The 19237-nt window shown below is 44.6% G+C and overlaps 1 protein-coding gene across 2 annotated transcripts in view; it reads left to right on the forward strand.

Moving 5' to 3' along the window:
- The window catches only part of Gucy2c (guanylate cyclase 2C), an 80973-nt gene that overhangs the window by 27867 nt on the left and 33869 nt on the right, over positions 1 to 19237 (forward strand). For both annotated transcript variants that reach the window (XM_021165238.2, XM_021165239.2), the window contains exons 8-12: positions 1181 to 1316; positions 3554 to 3639; positions 8450 to 8561; positions 11720 to 11801; positions 14901 to 15006. In XM_021165238.2, the coding sequence (XP_021020897.1) occupies positions 1181 to 1316; positions 3554 to 3639; positions 8450 to 8561; positions 11720 to 11801; positions 14901 to 15006 (522 nt within the window). The remainder of the gene's footprint in view (positions 1 to 1180; positions 1317 to 3553; positions 3640 to 8449; positions 8562 to 11719; positions 11802 to 14900; positions 15007 to 19237) is intronic.

The following is a 19237-nucleotide window of genomic DNA, read 5'->3' on the forward strand; positions in this document are numbered from 1 at the left end:
CCCGAACAAGGACTTCCACTTACCCATCAAATCATGGTCACCTTATTATACTGCAGAGCTCCTAAGACACATTAGGCTCTGTCAGTCACTGAGCTTTAATGAGATGCAATTTGTCCTCTGCCTTCTGCTTTCTGTTGAGAGAGACTATAAAAATGAATGAGGGCATGGCCCAGAGACCCCCAAGCAACTTTGCAATGGCGAGTGAATGCCTGAGCACTGCAGGGAGGGTGAGCATCACCCCTCTTCCTAGACCATCTGTCCCACGTGCTCCACCTTATGGACCTGCCAAAATTAAGGCTTGTAAGTGCCTTCAATGCAAGATCTTAATTGAGTTCTGTTCAGCCTGTGAAATGATGACGATCTTTGTGGCTGGCCACATAGTTCAGTGAATACAGACACCTGCCATGTCTGATCACCGGAGTTCGCTCCTGGGGTCCCCCAAAGTGGAAGGAGAGGCAGAAGTCCCAGAAGTTATCCTCTGACCTCCACGTGCATCCCCTCCCTCAAAAATAAATGTCATGAAATGATGATTTCAGAAAAAACAAAAAAACAAAACCAGGAGCTTTGTTGTTGTTAATGGTTTTTGCAAAATGCATTCCAAGTGCAAAGAACTTGAGTTGTCCCGTGGCTGGGACAGAAGAGAGTTCCAAAGTGCATGAGAGAGCAGAACCTATCTGGCTTCAATGGGGTGAGACTTTCAATTCCTGATCCTGAGAACCATCACATAGCGGACGCAAAGGCAGAGGGATGCTAACTCTATTATTTTGCCAGGACAGAGGTTAGGGGCCTGAAGTGACACTGGAAACCAGCATCAAAGCACAGTCAGTGGTGCATCAGCCAACCAAAGCCCCTCCCATCCCACTCTGGGGTTATCCCATATGGATGTTAAAATGGCAGATTTGACTTTCGCAGCTACCTTGAGTATTTCACCATCACGAGAGGGAAGCACAAGGCCTTCTAGGTCCTCCTCTAAAGTCAGGGCTCTTGTTTATTAATCCCAGGAGAAGGCAAAACTGGAACTGTGGAGCCCTGGCCCGAGCAGGTGTTTCCCAAGTCTTCCTTAATTTCATACTTCCAGATCCTCTGTGTTTGTTTTATCATGTTTCCCAAGAATCCCTACTCCAGGTTCCAGACCCCACCCCCTTTTCTCATTAAAATATATTTTCTCCTTCTCATTTAGGGGAGAAGTGACTTTTCTCTCGCTTACTTGGAGGGAACCTTGCTATTTGGACACATGCTGCAGACGTTTCTTGAAAATGGAGAATCTGTCACGGGTCCCAAGTTTGCTCGTGCATTCAGGAATCTCACTTTTCAAGGTACCTGTCTCATGGGATCAAACAATAAAGTCAAAGAAATGCAGGCTTTGGGAGGGGGCAGCAGGAAACCACCAAGACAGGCGTCAGCGGTTGACGCTTCCATTGCTAAAGACCCTGGAGTGCAATGGAAGGAAAGGGCATTGCATAAACTTTGGGGGATGCAGTGATGCGTAACTAGACCGCAGCTCATGCTGCTGCAGTGCGTGGTCGTGGGGTGCTGCAGAATGAGCATGTAGGTTGGGGCTCCGTGCACGAGCAGGTTTGCACAGAGCGTTGTCACGAGTAGTGATGGGCTGCCTGCCAGAAGAGAAAAATTTGCGGCTTACTTTTGTAAATTAGCATATAAGATATATTTACAGTCTTTTTCAAATGAAGTGCATTTTAGTACATTCTCTTCTCCATCTATATCCTCTTGTCTCCTGGCCCCCTAACACTCACATATACACACACACACACACATATACATACATACACACACACACACACACCACACTCACACACCACACACTCATACACACACCACTCATACACACATTCACTCATACATACACACACACACACACACATACACACACACACACCACATTCACACATACACACACACAAACACACATCACACTCACACATACACACACCACATTCAAACACACACACACACACACACACACACACACACACCACTGACACATAGTAACCAGTTTCAATCTCCTTTCTGCTCTCTTGCCTTAGGTTCAGTTTTTATTTATTTATTTTTTTAGTTTTATTTTTATCTCTTTATATTTTAATGTATCCCCCTTCCTTTCCTATGTTAAGCCTCTATTTCCCCCCCACACACCAACTGCCCCCCAACTTCTAGACTGACACACCCATCCTGCAAGCTCCTCTTGGAGCTTCTCTGTCTCAAATCAAAGAAAAAGATTATAAAGAAATTTCATTTTAAGAAATTATCTGGGGGCTGGAGAGATGGCTCAGCAGTTAAGAGCATTGACTGCTCTTCCAGAGGTCCTGAGTTCAAATCTCAGCCACCACAGGGTGGCTCACAACCATCTGTAATGAGACCGGATGCTCTCTTCTGGTGTGTCTGCAGTGTACTTATAGATAACAAATAAATAAATCTTTAAAAAAAAAAACCAAAAACAAAGAAATTATCTTAAAGTCTTGCCCTGCAAAACCTTTGTCTAGACCAAAGTGAGCCCTTTGTTGGCTCCAGAAGATAGACAGTGATTAAATCACTACCTGGTCTACAAGCTGTGCCGGTGGCTGTGGCCTGAAGAGAACATGGTTTCTGCTTCCCTGGAGAAGCAGAGAGACACAGTCATGCATCACTATGGCCCTAAGAAAAAATTTTAATAGCTCTGAGTCTGATTAAAATTATTTCTCATCAATAAAATAGAAGCAACCATTTTTATGTCATGACGTCCTGAAGAAAAGAAAATGGCGAATGTGCAGATTCCTCTGGCACAGAGATGGTGTCTGGTAATCATGAAATAAGTGTTAGGTTTAACTTTTTATATTTACATTTATTTGTTTATTCGGGGCTGTGCACTCAAGTGAACATTCATGTGTACACACCACAGTGTGCAGAGGTCAGAGGGCAACTGGTGGGAGTTGGCTCTCTCCTTTTGTCACGTGGGTTCTGGAAACTGGACTCAGGCCCTCCGGAAGCATCCTGCCCAGCTGAACTGTTTGGGCATCGCAGAAGTGAGCTGTCCTGATGAGCATGTAAAGGTTTTCCACCGAAGCACACATTCTGCATGGTTTGCAGTTGGAAAGTTGAAAAACAAACAACCGAAGTATCTTTTTTAGTGTTTTAGCCACCGAACATTAGTGAAGTGATTTTGTTCTTTGTACAATGTAGACTACCCGCTGTGGCCTACACGCTCGGCCACTGGTTTAGCTAATATTCTTGTGCAGTGTGGAGAATTCAGCAAATCATTAACCTATCACATCCTAAATGGCAGGAAGAGGATCATCCTGCTAAATGAACGAACATTCCCCCATAAAAATACCCTTCACAAATCACAATTAGTAGGGGCAAGAAGCAGGTAAGGGCCATGTGGAAGAATATTATAGAGTGATTCTAATCCATTTTACAGTCTTCATTGGGATCCTGCAGGTTTCATGGCTAAAGCCATTGATGGTCTCCAACATTCATTCATATTCTCTCTCTCTCTCTCTCTCTCTCTCTCTCTCTCTCTCTCTCTCTCTCTCTCTCTCTCTCTCTCTCTCTCTCGTAGGCTTTGCAGGACCTGTGACTCTGGATGACAGTGGGGACATTGACAACATTATGTCCCTTCTATATGTGTCTCTGGATACCAGGAAAGTATGTCTGACCCCTGACATGACCCCATGGTGGCAAGACTGGGTGGAAAGGGACAGTTAACTGGAAACAGAGAGGCAGTGAAGGAATTAGAGAGGTTGATGTTCAGAATCTAAAGATAGATCATGGCAGCTCTCTTGGTTGTCATATGTATACTCCACTTGTGGTAGGATTCCCTAAGCGTGTTAGCACATAGAGCCTCTAATCAGAAATCAGCTCACACACATATAGGAGTCAGACTAGTGGAGTCGATGAAAGAAAACAGGCCTTTCCTAAAGACTGTAAAGCATTTTTACAAACTAAAGATTTCAAAGAAATAGCTCTCTCCATCAGCACTTCCATGAAACATGTGAACTGTGCGGTCTCTCAGGCACACACATGAAAGTGCCATGATGCTAGACTTTAACTCTCATTCTACACCTGTGTCTTAATTAGGGGGTCACTGCTGTGAACAGACACCATGACCAAGGCAACTCTTAAAAGTTTATCATTTAGTTGGGGCTGGCTTACAGGTTCAGAGGGTCAGTCCATTATCATCAAGGCAGGAACTTGGTGGATCCAGGCAGCCATGGTGCAGGAGGAGCTGAGAGTTCTACATCTTCATCTGAAGGCTGCTAGCAGAATACCGGCTCCCAAGAAGATAGGATGAGGGTCTTAAAACCCATACCCACAGTGACACACCTCTGCCAACAAGACCACACCTCCAAATAGTGCCACTCCCTGGGCCAAGCATATTCAAAGCATGACATTCCACTCCCTGGCCCCCGTAGGCTTGTTCAAACACATGAGTTTACGGGGGCCATATCTAGCCATAGCAAAAAGTACATTTAGTTCAACTTCCAAAGTCCCCATAGTCTATAGCACTATCAACAAGGTTAAACGTCCAAAGTTCAGTCTCTTCTGAGGTCCATCCAATCACTTAACTGTAATTCCTGAATGAAGACAGGAACCAGCCGGGCAAACTCCAAACTCTGCATCTCCGTGTCTGATGTCAAAGCAGTTTTCATATCTCCAACTCCTTTTTCATCTTTGTTGAATGCAACAAACTTCTTTGCCTGGGCTGGTTCCACTCCCTGTTAGCAGTATTCCTCAGGAGATACTCCATGGCTCTGGCATCTTGGGGGTCTCCAAGACAACTTCAATGTTACAGCTTGTTTCAATGTCTGGGATCCACACATGATCTTCTAGGCTCCTCCAAAGGGCTGGCATCATTTCTCCAGCTCTGCCCTCTGTAGCACTCTAACCTCAGGTTGATCCACTCCACTGCTGCTGCTGTTCTTGGTGATCATCCCATGGTACTAGCATCTCTAATACTTTGGGGTCTTCTGCTGTAACTAGGCTTTACAAATAACCTCTCATAGGCTCTCTTCATGGTGCCAAGCATCAAAACCTTTGCATGACCCCTTCAGTCCCTGGGCCACCAACTACAACTGAGGCTGCCACTTTATCAATGGCCTTCTCTGTCCTCTCACTGTGCCAAGCCTCAACTGTTCTTCATGACTCCTTCATGCCTCAAAACCAGTAACCACCTAGGTGACTCTTACACATTACCAAGTACAGCTGCAGCATGAAATACAACCTTGGCTATCTCTGGAACATGGCTTCTTTGTGCTCTCAGAAAACACTTCCCAGAAGATTTCACCTCAGTGATGCTGGTATCTTCTTAATTTTTAATTAATTAATTAATTAATTAATTAATCACAAATTTCTTAGCTCCAACTAACCAGCATCAATTGTCCCAGTAATCCCTTCTATTTTTCACTCTAAAGTCAGAGCCACATGGCCAAAGCTACCATGTTTTGATGCTTGCTGGGGCTGGAACATGCATGGCCCCCTCCTTACTCTATTACCAGCTTCCTGTTTTCCAACTCCCTCTCTGCCCAAGCTTGGCTGTCCTGGCACTTGCTCTGTAGATTGACTTTGAACTCAGAGATCTGCATGGTTTTCTCCTGTAATACTCTAATTAAAGGTGTGTACCACCATGCCTGGATTTAAGCTTTTCTTCACCTAGCTTTATCCCAGGTTAGCCTTAAACTCGGAGATCTGGTTGGCTTTGTCTTCTGGGATTAAAGGTGTGCACCACCATGCCGGGATTTAAATTTAGCTGGATGGGATCTTGCCCCCAAATCCCTTAATCCGCTACCTCCTAGGACATAGGATTCAGGCCCATTTCACTTCCTGGTGCCCCTTTCATACTTTAACCATATATTTTGTATTTTCACCTTTCTAAGCTTGCTATGCTTGTTCAAAACTTCAGGAGACTTAACCAAAGAACAAAGTCTCTACTGGGCTTTCTTGAGATTTCCTTTGTCAATGCAATTAATATAAGTCTTCTTATCTTAGACTCAGATAGACTCTTTAGACAAGGGTAAAAAGCAGCCACAATCCTCACCAAATACCACAAAACCAGTCTCTAGGCCACATATTGAAATTCTTCTCCAATGAACCCTCTTGGGCCTGGCCTGCACAGTTCAAATCAATGTCAGCAACAAAGCCTTGCATATTCTTTCCTGAATGGCCCACTAAGCCCCACTAAAAACATTCTACTCCTTTCCAAACCCAAAGTCTCAAAAATCCACATTCTTCCAGACAAAAACATGGTCAGGCCTATCACAGCAATACCCCAGTCCCTGGTACCACTTCATTTTTATGGAAGAGCCTGTGATGGCTGTTTTTATGTCAACTTGACACAAGCTATGGTCATCGGAGAAGAGGGAACCTCGATTAAGAGGTTGTAGGCAAGCCTGTAGAACATTTTTTAAAATCAGTGATTGAGGAGGGAGGGCCCAGCCTATTGTGGATGGGATCACCACTGGACATTTTGGCCCAGGGTTCTATAAGAAAGCCATGGAGAACTACTAGCTAGTAAGCAAGGCCTCTGTGTCAGCTCCTGCCTCCAGGTTCCTGTCCGGTTGTAGTTCCTGCCCCGACTTCCTCTGATGAGAAACCCTGATGATGAAGCATAAGTCTTTCCTCCCCGAGTTGCCTTGGACATGTGTCGTTGCAGCAATAGTTACCCTAAGACAGCAGCCTCTAAAGAGGGGAGGGGGTCTACTCTCTCACCATATCTCCCACAAGAAGCTTCCTGTCTGGTATAGAGTTCACGGCTGATAAGCACTGAATTTAAAAGTGGAACCGCTTCCTGTATGCCTTCCGGAGCTGTGTCCGTCTAAACCATGAAAGCCGCTGTTTCAGCCAGCCAAGTGACCAGTAAAGACCTTTTTCCTACAAGAGAAAAAGTGGACATCTAGAAGAAAATAGTATTCATTTGTAAATGTTCCAGAGTGGACATTAGGGCAAGCTTAAATCATAACATGCATATACATAATTAATATAAATAAGTCATAATATATGCATAAGTCTATATATATTGATGCTGCCTTTTGAGAGACACCTACAATGGCAAATGTAAAAATTACAGAAAAGATGCCCATCCTGAGAAAGTGACACCAGAAATTTGAGGCAGCATTTCAGAATCTATAGTTTTTGTTATTATATTGGACCTTTAATGAAATACTATATTTGGGGGCCAGTGAGATGGCTCAGTGGGTAAGGGTGCTCGACTCTAAAACAGACAGCCTGACTTTGATCCCCAAGACTCACGTGGTAGAAGGAGAGATTGGATTCCTGAAAATTGTTCCCTGACCACCACATGAATGATATGTATACCCACCTCCCAAATAGAAAGAAAGAAGAGAGAGAGAGAGAGAGAGAGAGAGAGAGAGAGAGAGAGAGAGAGAGAGAGAGAGAGAAAGAAAGAAAGAAAGAAAGAAAGAAAGAAAGAAAGAAAGAAAGAAAGGAAAGAGAGAAAGAAAGGGAGAGAGAGAGAGAGAGAGAGGAAAGGAGGGAGAGAGGGAAAGAGACAGGCAAAGAGGCAGAGAGAGAAAGAAGAAGAAGAAAGGAAGGAAAAGGGAAAGAGAGAAGGGAGGGAGGGGAGGCAAGGAAGGAAAGAAGGAAGGAAGGAAGGAAGGAAGGAAGGAAGGAAGGAAGGAAGGAAGGAAGGAACTTTAAGAGGAATATAGAGTTGATATACATGCCATGGAAAACTTTTGTGTCATGTCCCCTAAATGCTTCAGTTACTAACAGGAACCGCACAAAGAGACCCAAATGCTCATCCAAAGAGATGAAGACCCTACTGTCCTCGGAAGAGACACAAAGACGTGTGTGAGAGATCTTTGCTCACCACACTTCCGCTTTTCCCTACACAGGTCTCCCAAAGCAAATTTGGTCAGACTTCTCAGCATTTGACTGCTTCCAACCTCAGTACATAGTGTGTGTATTGGGGAGAACCTAGTGATTAGCTCTCAAAACATGGGAGCTATCAGAATACTTGTCTATGCTCAGGGTAGGTATCAGTAGAGAGTCAATAAGCCACACCCTAGCATACAGGCTAATTTTGACCTTCTATATATGCAACTATAGGTTCTGTCCTTCAGACTCAAAGTCTCTAAATGTAAATTTCCTATGGAGAACATTTTGAGGGAAGGATAGTGACTGTAGAAGGTAGCCCTGTTTCAAACATATTGCACACAGCATTGTCAATACTTAGAACAATAATTCAAAGATAGCCTGTAATAATGTTTCCATTAGCAGATAACGTCACGTGAAGGCTTTACTCATAGAGGCTTAATTAGCAACTGGTAATGATGGCTCATATCTGTAATCCCAAAATTTGGGAAGCTGAGGCAGGAGGATTAAGAGATGGAGATCACGTCCCCAAAGCCACACACACACAGTCAGCCTCATCACAAATTGCTCTAAAATGTTCTCATGATTTTCTTTTCTTCCGCCTTTGTTTATGGCTCCAACACAGTACGAGGTTCTTATGAAGTACGACACCCACAAAAACAAAACTATTCCGGTGGCTGACAACCCCAACTTCATCTGGAAGAACCACAAGCTCCCCAATGACGTTCCTGGGCTGGGTAAGCCATTCTCGCTGAGTTTCCTTCCCTCGATGTGGTTTCCGAGAAAGCTGTAGGCAGTTAGCTTGTTTATCTTTTCTTCTCATCTTGCGTGACTCTCCAGGCTTGTGGCTGGGTTTTACAAGCCCAGTGAGTTCTGGTTAGACTCATCCACATTCAAACCCTGTTTTGAAGATGGTTTTCATATGAGCGGGACCCCCTAGAAAACAAGGTCAGAAAATCAGCAAAATTGAATAGACATAGAAATGTGTACTTTATCCTGTTACTGCGACAGACTCAATGTTTTAAGCAAGGAATATTTGCTGGATCTCACCTCTCCTCAGCTTTGCTCAGCACCTCAGGAAAGGATCAGTCCAGCCCTGTGTGTCGCCTGCACGGTACTCACGCCACATTTGCTTGTTTATGTGTCTTTTTACCATATACTATACAAGTGTGGGGTCTAATAGTCACTGATACCTGTTGCTGAAACATACTGCACTGGAATAATTGAATATTTATGTATTCAATTATTCAATATATTCAATACATTCACTATGTAATTTATTCTATATAATATATTGTAACATTAATATTATAAGAATATATAATGTTATATAATATTATTAGATATAATTTAGTGATATTATATTATATTAATTATACACACACACACACTCTGGACCTAGCACTAAAACCATTAATTTAGATGAAAAGGCAGGTCCAGGGTAGCATAGCCAAAGACAATTGCGTTAACATGAGTCAATTTGCTTTGATTACAACTAAAAGCTTTCTCCTCTAGCAAAGCAGCCTGTTTAACGAGTTCCCTCCAGCCCGACTGTCCTAAGACTTAGAAATCACCCTGTTGTTCACTGTACATTCTTTGAGAAGCCGGCAGAATGCAACAACCAGAATAGCCACTAGAGAGCAGCAGATGGTTTGCCTTCGAAGTAGCCTGAACCTGACTTAACAGAGAAGCAAAATGAAAATGCGGTTGAATTTAAAACAACTGCATTTAGCCAGGTGGCTCACATCTGTAATCACAGTGTTGGGAATACCGAAGGGAATATTACCGTGAGTTGAGGCAATCCTCGGCCACAAAATGAGATCCAGGCCAGCCTGGACTACTGAGTATGACCCTGTCTAAACAACATTGAACTGATTTCATTTAAATAGCATGTTTAAATATCTAATTATGGTCATTATGTCTAGCACAGGGGGTGATCATTATGTAGGCAGGTAGGGACTGAAATGACCTGAGTGGCTCCGACTCATGCTCTGGCGTGGGGGTGTATGACGCCACACTGTGGAGTTGTATTTTTTTCTACAGACTTCCTCTTTGTCTGGGGCTAGGGGTGTGTTACGGTGGCAGTGTGTGACGGTGGTGGGCATGGTGGAAGTACTGTATCCATCAAAAGAAATGTGGTCATGACATGACTTCATGACAGTCTCATGATGGTCATGACATGACGTCATGATGTCATGATGTCATGAGCCCTGAGGTGGGAGCACTTTCCTGCCTAGGTGAAAGGCGAAACAAAGTCACTTAGAAAGCCAGGTGACAGGCAACCCCAGGGCAAAGCTCGCCAAGCAGCCCTCATGGAAATGTGCTACAGTTTTATCGCATGCTAAGCTTCTGCTTGGGATGGAGCAGGGGCGGGATGGGGCGTGGCGGGGCGAGGGACTAGGGGCAACGGAGGGTCAGCGGGTGGGGGGAGGAAGAAGGAAGAGAGAGAGAAAATGAGGAAAGTTTAGGATACAGTATGATTAAACAAAAACATTACAAGGTGTGTGATAAGTTTACAGTAGAAGAGGGTCTTAGTATATTTTCATATCGGGGCATCTTTTTCTTGTCTCAGTAAAATAAAGAGGACCAAACTTTCATTCAAAACTTTCAGCCATTTAAAAATCAATAATTTACTCATGGTGGGTACAGGCTGGCTGGTAGACAACCGAGCTGTACCTTCAAGGGTCTTGTGTGTCCCCCCCCCCCATGTTGTGTTAGAGACTCCTGGGGGCAGGGGGCAAAGCGGGGAGTGGAACTCTAATGGGAAATCTGTTCATCTTTTCTTGGAGTAATTTCATTAAGTACTTGGAAGTGACCTCCAGTCTTTAAAAAATTTTTTTTCTGAATACTTTCCCTATTTGAGCGTTCTTTTGCAAGTGTGTTCTCTCTCTCTCTCTCTCTCTCTCTCTCTCTCTCTCTCTCTCTCTCTCTCTCTCTCTCTCTCTCTCTCTCTCTCTCTCTCTTCCTCTCCCTCGCCTCCCCCCTCTCATGCGCTCTCTCCTTGTCCTTTTTACCATATCCCTTTGTCTTCCAGCTCCTTACACATTTTGCCTCTCACTTTGAGTTGTCCTTTCGTGGAGCGCACTTACTTCCTGCCAGGTGGGGAAGCTCTGCGCACACGTGAGCCAAAATGAGCCTGCGAGGGTTTTTACTGCTGTGGCTTCTGACACTGGACTTGTCCCTTACGTCCTTGGACGTCCCTCCAGTGTTTCCTCGGATAACACTCCCACTTTCCTGAACTCCACTTGTTCTGAAAATCTGTGAATGGAAGACATCTACTCAAACTATGCACACACCCACACACACAAGATTCATTCACTCTAACACAGTCAGGTTATTGCTTTCCCTCAATAATAGAATCCTTGGAGAGGAACTGTGGTTTAATATTCTAATTGGCTTTCTTACAGTATGCATCCAGCATTTAAAAATAGCCATCACTTTCTTTCTGCATAGAACCTCTTTAGTCACACAGATCTAGATAATATTATGTAGGCTTATCTCCCTTCAAATTATGTGTTGGAAACCACTTAATATTTCTATGACAGTAGTGGTTTTGGTTAGAAATAAGGAGCTACATGGCTGTGCATAGTGGCATGTACCTATAATTCTAGCACACAGGGGGATCATAAGTTTTAGGCAACTCTGAGCTACTTAGGAAGATGAGAGAAGAGAGGGGAGGGGAGGGGAGGGGAGGGGAGGGGAGGGGAGGGGAGGGGAGGGGAGGGGAGGAGCCTGCAGATGCTGGATGCATAGCACCAATAAAAGATTAATCAAAAAATGTTTTTCAGAAGGGTTCTTCCCTCTCCTGTCCTCAGGCTTCATTTCACCAGGTGAAGCTCTGGGATGCGTTTGTGCTGTGGTCCCACTAATGCACGCCCCTTCCTTCTCTGCACAGGCCCTCAAATCCTGATGATTGCCGTCTTCACGCTCACGGGGATCCTGGTAGTTCTGCTGCTGATCGCCCTCCTCGTGCTGAGGTACCTCCTTCCCACAGGCTTGCCCTCCAGATGGGGACGGGAGAAGGGGACAAGCCTGGTGTCCATTGGCAGTGCTTGATGAAAAAGGCAGACCTGGGATCTAGAAGGCACTCTACTTCAAAAGCGGGGTCAAAGGCAGAAGCGGATATGTGTAGATCAGAACCCTGGCATTGAGACACAGGACTCAGATCGAAGCTCTGGGCTCTGCCTGTGTGAGTCTGTGTGCTCAGGCTAGTTCTGCTGAGTGTTGGGAAGACTGCAAACGTGCCTTGAGTCCAGTTAGCCACATTTTGAGCAGTGTCTAACTAGCTATCTTCAGAGATCTACTGGTATATTGTGAAAGATTGCAGATTCATTGTACAGTATAGTGTGGAGCCTAGAAGAAGCTTAGAAACCGCCCGTGCCACTAGCTGTGGTGACCCGTGCCTGTAATCCCAGACTGAGGCAAGAGAATGTGAGTTTAAGGCCAGCTCGTACTACACAGTAAGACTCTTGTCTCAGACAAACAAACAAAACCAATAACTCCAAAGAAATCACCTATTCCAAGTATCCAGAGCCTGAGGAAAGGGCGACAGACTCCATCTGGCAGGTATCGAGTAGGGGGAGCCGAGATCCAGGCGAGTGAGCACCGGAGCCATGGCTTTCCTGCCTGACTTGGGCATAGCTTGCGCCATCTGGAGACATAGGACTTATTAAATATTCACTGACTCTATAAGCATCCCAGCTTCTGCCTGTGCGCACTAAACACAGAATATTCTTTCTCGGTGTGTTATCAGGATGCTCCTAGTCAAGTGTCAATTATCTGTGTGTGTCACGCACTTTGGTAAGAGTGTGTGACTATTCTTTCTCATGTGCCCCCAGCCCATAGCATGTTTTCTCTGGTGAGGGGGAAGACTTCTTTGCTCTGAAGGCAGAGTTCATGTCCTAAAGCTGTGTTTCTCAGAATCCAGGAGACCACAGGTCTACAGCATGACCATTTAATCTCTCAGAAATTAAGGTCGATCAACTTTCCGTAGGGGAAATAGGAGATAGATCTGGTTGTCTCTATGCCTGGAGACAGCAGATTCCTAATGGCCAGTCGTGATAAGGAGACCTGATACAAAAGACGAGGCATATGTGGTTTTCTACTCCAACTACTGATGCATGAAAAACAGGGATTGATTTATGATGTTCCCTGAGCCAGGATAAATGACAGCTCTGTTGAGCCCCAAAAGTCTCCAACGCCACAGACATCATGGCCTGGTAGCCTCTGATGTCTTGGTATTCATCCCTCCTGCCTTTGTTTAGGGTCACCAAAGCTGGTCAGGGGTGTGCTAATTTACACATATTTAATAAAGGAAAACTCAGAGTTAGATAGAAGCAGAGGAAGAAAGTTGAGCATCCTATTTAGGGGACACTGAGAGGCGAATGGCAAATGATCTTGAGACTGTAAGTCAGGGTTGATCTAATGACAACAAAGTGAAGATAAATTCAGGAACAAACAAGTAGGTCAGCAAGAAAGAGTGCAGATGTGATGGGGTGGACTTGTAAGCCATCTAGGGAATGACATCGGAACGGTCGGCTTTCCATCCAAAATGAAATTAAAGTTACTAATACAATAGGATACGGCCCACTCTGTGTGGAGCTTTAAGAGTTAAGGCCCTAGATGTGAAAACCAAGCTCTAAAATGCAGAGGAAATGAACACAAGGGCAAGTTCTGAGTTAAGATGAAGACAAAGGCCATAGAACTAAAAGATGAGCCTGGATACAGTTAAAACTTTCCCTACAACAACAGTAAGGAGATGGTGACACAGAAGAAAGGGTTTGCAACACAGAGGGAGATAGCGTTTGTTGTCATAATTCATAAACAGATTCCTGTAAGGGGCTGGGGAAATGGCTCAGTGGGCAACAGCAGTTGTGCAGGTTTGAGGCATTGAGCTCAGATTCCTAGAACCAGGTAAAGCCAGGAACGGTTGTGCACATCTGCAATCCCGACATTTTTACCGAGATGGGAGACATGAGAAGTGCCAGATACTTGCAGGCCATCTAACCTGGAAAGCACAGCAGAGCAAGCTCCTGCCTCAAACCAGTGGAAGGTGAGGATCGGGAGCCAAGGTGGTCTTCTGATCTCCAGAAGTCCTCTGTGGTGTGTGCATGCACCAGAGACTCACCACAGCCTCACACATACACACACTCAACGCATACACTTACACACACACAACACTACACACAGAGATTAAAATTCATGTAATAAAAAAAATGATACAATAATAAAACTGAGAAAATCATAAACAACTCTATATAACTCTATCTATAAAACTATATATATATATAGGCAGTAAATATTTGGAAAGATCCTCTCGATAGAAATCAAACAAATATAAAATTAAGCAAGTGAGCCACCATATTATAAACATCATAAATGTTTAAAAGTGCTTAACAATGTCTAGAAATTGGAAATGAGAGTTCTCAGGGTGGGAAATTGTCCCATCACTTTGGAAAGGTATTTCAAGATGTTGAAAGTGTGTTTCTTCCCTGTAACCCACGAAGGTATTATGTATAACACCCGGAGGAAGGAATTCGAAACCTCGACTTTTGTATGTTGGGGTAAATGTTGAAATAGGGCCTCACACAGCTCAGACTGGCCTTGAACTTGCTATGTAGCCAACAATGATCTTGGCCTCCTAATCCTCCTGTCTCCATGTCCCAAACGCTGGTGTCCGGGGGGGGGGGGGGGGGCTTTGGGCCTGATTTGACTTCTTTTAAGGGCAAGGCCTGAAGAGGAGACTGGGTTACTTGGGAATACAGCGAGCTCAATGGTGGTTTCAGAGTGTACATTTATTTTCTGCCTCTCAGGGCTCTCAGGGTCTCGGGTATTTGATTTTATTTCTTCCATTCCTTTTACCATCTGTCAGATCCTTCATTATCCTGAATTACTGTCCTAGTGAAGGGCTTGGGAAACCAAAATGAAGAGAAGAGGAAAGCCGGCAACTGTCCCCTTAGCAGTTGGGGGAGCATAGAGCCACACCTCAGTGTCTGCTGGCCTGAGGACAGTGGGGTCAAGGTCCTTGTGTCTGGGAGTCAAATGGACGCCTCCTGTTGGTTCTATTCCTACTACAGAAAATACAGAAGAGATCATGCACTTCGACAGAAGAAATGGTCCCACATTCCTTCTGAAAATATCTTTCCTCTGGAGACCAACGAAACCAACCCCATCAGCCTGAAGGTGAGGCAGGCTTGCTCCACCTGTTGATGTGTAGCTGACAAGACTTGGGTAGCCTGGTCACAAGCATGCCAAACACGGACAGTTTCATTCATTCCAAATCCCAAGATTTAGATGTTTGCAGCTTACAGGGGAAAGGCTTCTTTTGGCTCATGGTGTTAGGACCACATCTGCAGGTGACAGTAGCAGTTTACTGCATGGCTTGCTCATAATTCGGTCGATCAGGAAAGAGAAGGCAGTCGGACCAGATGCGTTCCAAGTTCTAATGCATTAGGTTTGTCCCACCCCTGTCCTCCCAGCTAAGTGCCACCTCTTAAAGGTTCTAGCACATCCCAGATCTGCACCACCAGCTAAGCACCAAGTATTCGAACACACGAGCCATGGGAGCATTTCACCCTCGGCCCACAACGGTATGTCGGTCATTCTTGGCTTCTGACCTGGAAGAGAAGTATCTACCGGCTCCTCTCACCTTCAGACTCATTGCCTCAGGCTAAATAGCTGCCATAAATTTTGGTCATTGCTGAGGAAGCCTCTGCTAAGATTTGTCTAGAAGGTTCCCTCGGCTGGGAAATGTAACCAGTCTGAACAACTCACCCACATTTTCTGCAGGCAGCAATGCAAACTCCCCACAAAAAGCTACTTAACTAAGCTTTGTCATCCTGCGTTCGCGGGTGATACTAAAAGACAAAGTATTAAGAAGCTGTGTAGGGCCACACGGAGATAGTAAGGCATGGTAGATAGATAGGTAGATAGATAGATAGATAGATAGATAGATAGATAGATAGATAGATAGATAGATAAATAGATAGTTGATAGGTAGATGATGGAGATAGATGATTGATAGATGATAGATGAGATAGATGATAGACATAAGTAGATAGAAAGCTTAGATGATAGACAGATAGATTGATAAGTTAATAGTAGTAAGTTCTCATTTATTGAGAACTTATGTGCCAGGTGTATTAATATTTTGCTTCATCTTCTCCTGAGCCCATCAGGTAACAGGACTGGAATTCCAGATATGTGGTTACAGTTTGAACCCAGACTAATTGTAGACTTGAACATGGTACTGACTCAAGCCACGGCATTGTCAGTATTTCTATACTGAGGCACATAAACGGAGTTCATAGTCTCTCAGGTCGGGGAAGAAGCGACAGGCAGAAGTAAAATAGTTAGACTTTGGAGCTTCTCGGCCAGCCGTGTGGTCACATTTCACCACACAGGAAGCAGAGAGAGGGGACAGGAAGTTGTGTCAAGCTCTCTAGGTATCCCACCTCCACATCCTGCACGCTGACTTTCAGTGGCTTGGAGCTGCTCACAGCGGTACGGTTCATGGGTGGGTGGCGGGGTCTTTGCCCCAGACTTGCTTCATGCTCCAGCAGCCTCCTGTCATCTTCCAGACCTCACACATAAGGATTCTCCTCGCAAAGATGGGTCTGGTCTGTCTCTGGCAAGGGTCAGAGTGAAGTCTAGCTCAAGGATTTTGCAGTAGAGTAAATGATCACAAGACAACCAGGTTCCCAAAGGAAAAATTTGCTGCCTTAAATTACTGACATAATCCACACATAAGAAAACCTTTACATTACATTTTTAGGTGGCATTTACGATCATCTCACCCTCCTATAATGCATTTATTAGATAAAAAAAGAGATGGAAAAGAGGAGGAGGAAGATGGAGAAAAGGAAAAGGATATGAAGAGCAGAAGGAGAGGAGGAGACAGAAGGAGGCGGAAGAAGAGGAGGAGAGAGAGAAGAAGGAGGAGGGAGAGGAAGAAGTGGTAGAAGTGGAAGTGGAGGAAGAGAAGGGAGAGGAGGTCAAGGAGGAGGAAGAGGAAGAGGAGGAGGAGGAAGAAGAAGAGGAAGCCACAACTACCAATACTAAGCAAGGGTTACTATTGTAGCACCAAGATTTTTCAGAAACAAAAGACTTTATTATATAACAGCTGACCGGCAAGGAGTCCAGGAAATAATCAAATCTGCCTGCCTGTGGTTTTATCAGGAGACTATATAGAAAGAGGAGAGAGGACGTTTGCTAGTTGGATGATAAGAAGGTAACATTTAGGGCTCTCTTGAGCAGGAAGGAGTCCCTGAATACCAGGCCACTTAACAAATCTCCTGTCTCCTTTGAGGATGGGCAGCTGCCATGCTCTGGAAAGACAATTTGAGACTGTAAGGTTGAAAGTGACCTCCTAGAGAGGTCTTCTGCACATGAGCATGCTAAAAAGCTCAGACCAAAGAGTCCCTGAGTGGAGTCTGGAGCCTTTTCCCAAAATTCAACTTATAAACTTTGTTATTTAAGTGAGGACTTTCTATCCAGATGTTGGCCCATTTGAGCATTTTTTTCTTAATGGGCAGTGTACAGTCATCACTCTTGGAAGTTGATCAAGCTATTCCTGTTACATCTAAGGACAGCCTCACACATTTAGCAAGGATAATAACACACCTGTCTAAGTTAGGGTTACTGCTGCGGTGAGGAAACACCATGACCACAGGCAATTCGGGGAGAAGAGGATTTATCTGGGTCTGCATCACTGTTCATCACTGAAGGGAGTCAGGACAGGAACTCAACCAGGGCAGGAGCCTGGAGACAGGAGCTGATGCAGAGACCATGGAGGGTGCTGCTCACTGGCTTGCCCTCCATGCCGTGCTCAGCCTGCTTTCTTATAGAACCCAGGACCACAGCCCAGGGGTGGACTCACCCACAATGGACTGAACCCTCCCGGCAAAATCACTAATTAAGAATATGCCCTAGGCCTGCCTACAGTTGGAAAGTGCTCAGGAGCCAGGCTCTCCAAAAGGTGACCTTTTTTATGCTTAGTCATTTTTATTGAATATTTTATTTATTTACATTTCAAATGTTATCCCCTTTCCCTATCCCTCTTCCTAGAAACTCCCTATTCCATCCTTCCTCCTTCTACTCCTATGAAGGTGTGCCCCTACCCACCCACCCACTTGCACCTCCGCACCCTGGCATTCCCCCACTCTGGGGCATCAAGCCTTCACAGGACCAAGGGCCTCTCCTCCCATTGAAGCCCGACAAAGCCATCCTCAGCTACATATATGACTGGAGCCATGGGTCCCTCCATGTGTACTCCTTGGTTGGTGGTTTAGACCCTGGGAGGTCTGGTTGGTTGATATTGTTGTTCTTCCTATGGGGTTACAAACCCCTTCAGCTCCTTCAGTCCTTTCTCTAACTCCTCCACTGGGGACCCCGTGATCAGTTCAATGGTTGGCTGCGAGCATCTGCCTCTGTATTTGTCAGGCTCTGGCAGAGCCTCTCAGGAGACAGCTGTATCAGGCTCCTGTCAGCATGCATTTCTTGGAATCCACGATAGTGTCTGCCTTTGGTGACTGTATGTGGAATGGATCCACTGGTTGGGGCAGTCTCTGGATAACCTTTCCATCAGTCTCTGTATTTGCTTCCAGGAGTATTTTGTTACCCCTTCTAAGAAGGACCGAAGCACACACACTTTGATCTTCCTTCTTCTTGAGCTTCATGTGGTAGATGAATTGTATCTTGGGTATTCTGAGCTTTTGGACTAATATCCACTTATCAGTGAGTGCATACTATGTGCGATGTGTGTTCTTTTGTGATTGGGTTACCTCACTCTAGTTTCATCCATTTGCCTAAGAATTTCATGAAGTCATTGTTTTTAATAGCTGAGTAGTACTCTATTGTGTAAATGTACCACATTTTCTGTATCCATTCCTCTGTTGAAGGTCCTCTGAGTTCTTTCCAGCTTCTGGCTATTATAAATAAGGCTGCTATGAACAGAGTGGAACATGTGTCCTTGTTTTATGTTAAAGAATCTTTTGGGTATATGCCCAGGAGTGGTATAGCTGGGTCCTCAGGTAGTGCTATGTCCAATTTTCTGAGAAACTTTTAGACTGATTTCTAGAGTGGTTGGTACTAGCTTGCAATCCCACAAACAATGGAGGAGCGTTCCTCTTCCTCCACATCCTCTCCAGCATCTGCTGTCCCCTGAGTTTTTGATCTTAACCATTCTGACTGGTGTGAGATGGAATCTCAGGGTTGTTTTAATTTGCATTTCCCTAATGACTAAGGATGTTGAATGTTTCTTTAGGTGCTTCTCAGCTATTCGAGTTTCCTCTGTTGAGAATTCTTTGTTTAGCTCTGTACCCCATTTTTAATAGGGTTATTTGATTGTCTGGGGTCTAATGTCTTGAGTTCTTTATATATATTGGATATTAGATATATTAGTTCTTTATATATA

The sequence above is a fragment of the Mus caroli genome, unplaced genomic scaffold (genome assembly GCF_978045245.1).
Source record: "Mus caroli unplaced genomic scaffold, Mus_caroli_1 scaffold_7, whole genome shotgun sequence".
NCBI lineage: Eukaryota > Metazoa > Chordata > Mammalia > Rodentia > Muridae > Mus > Mus caroli.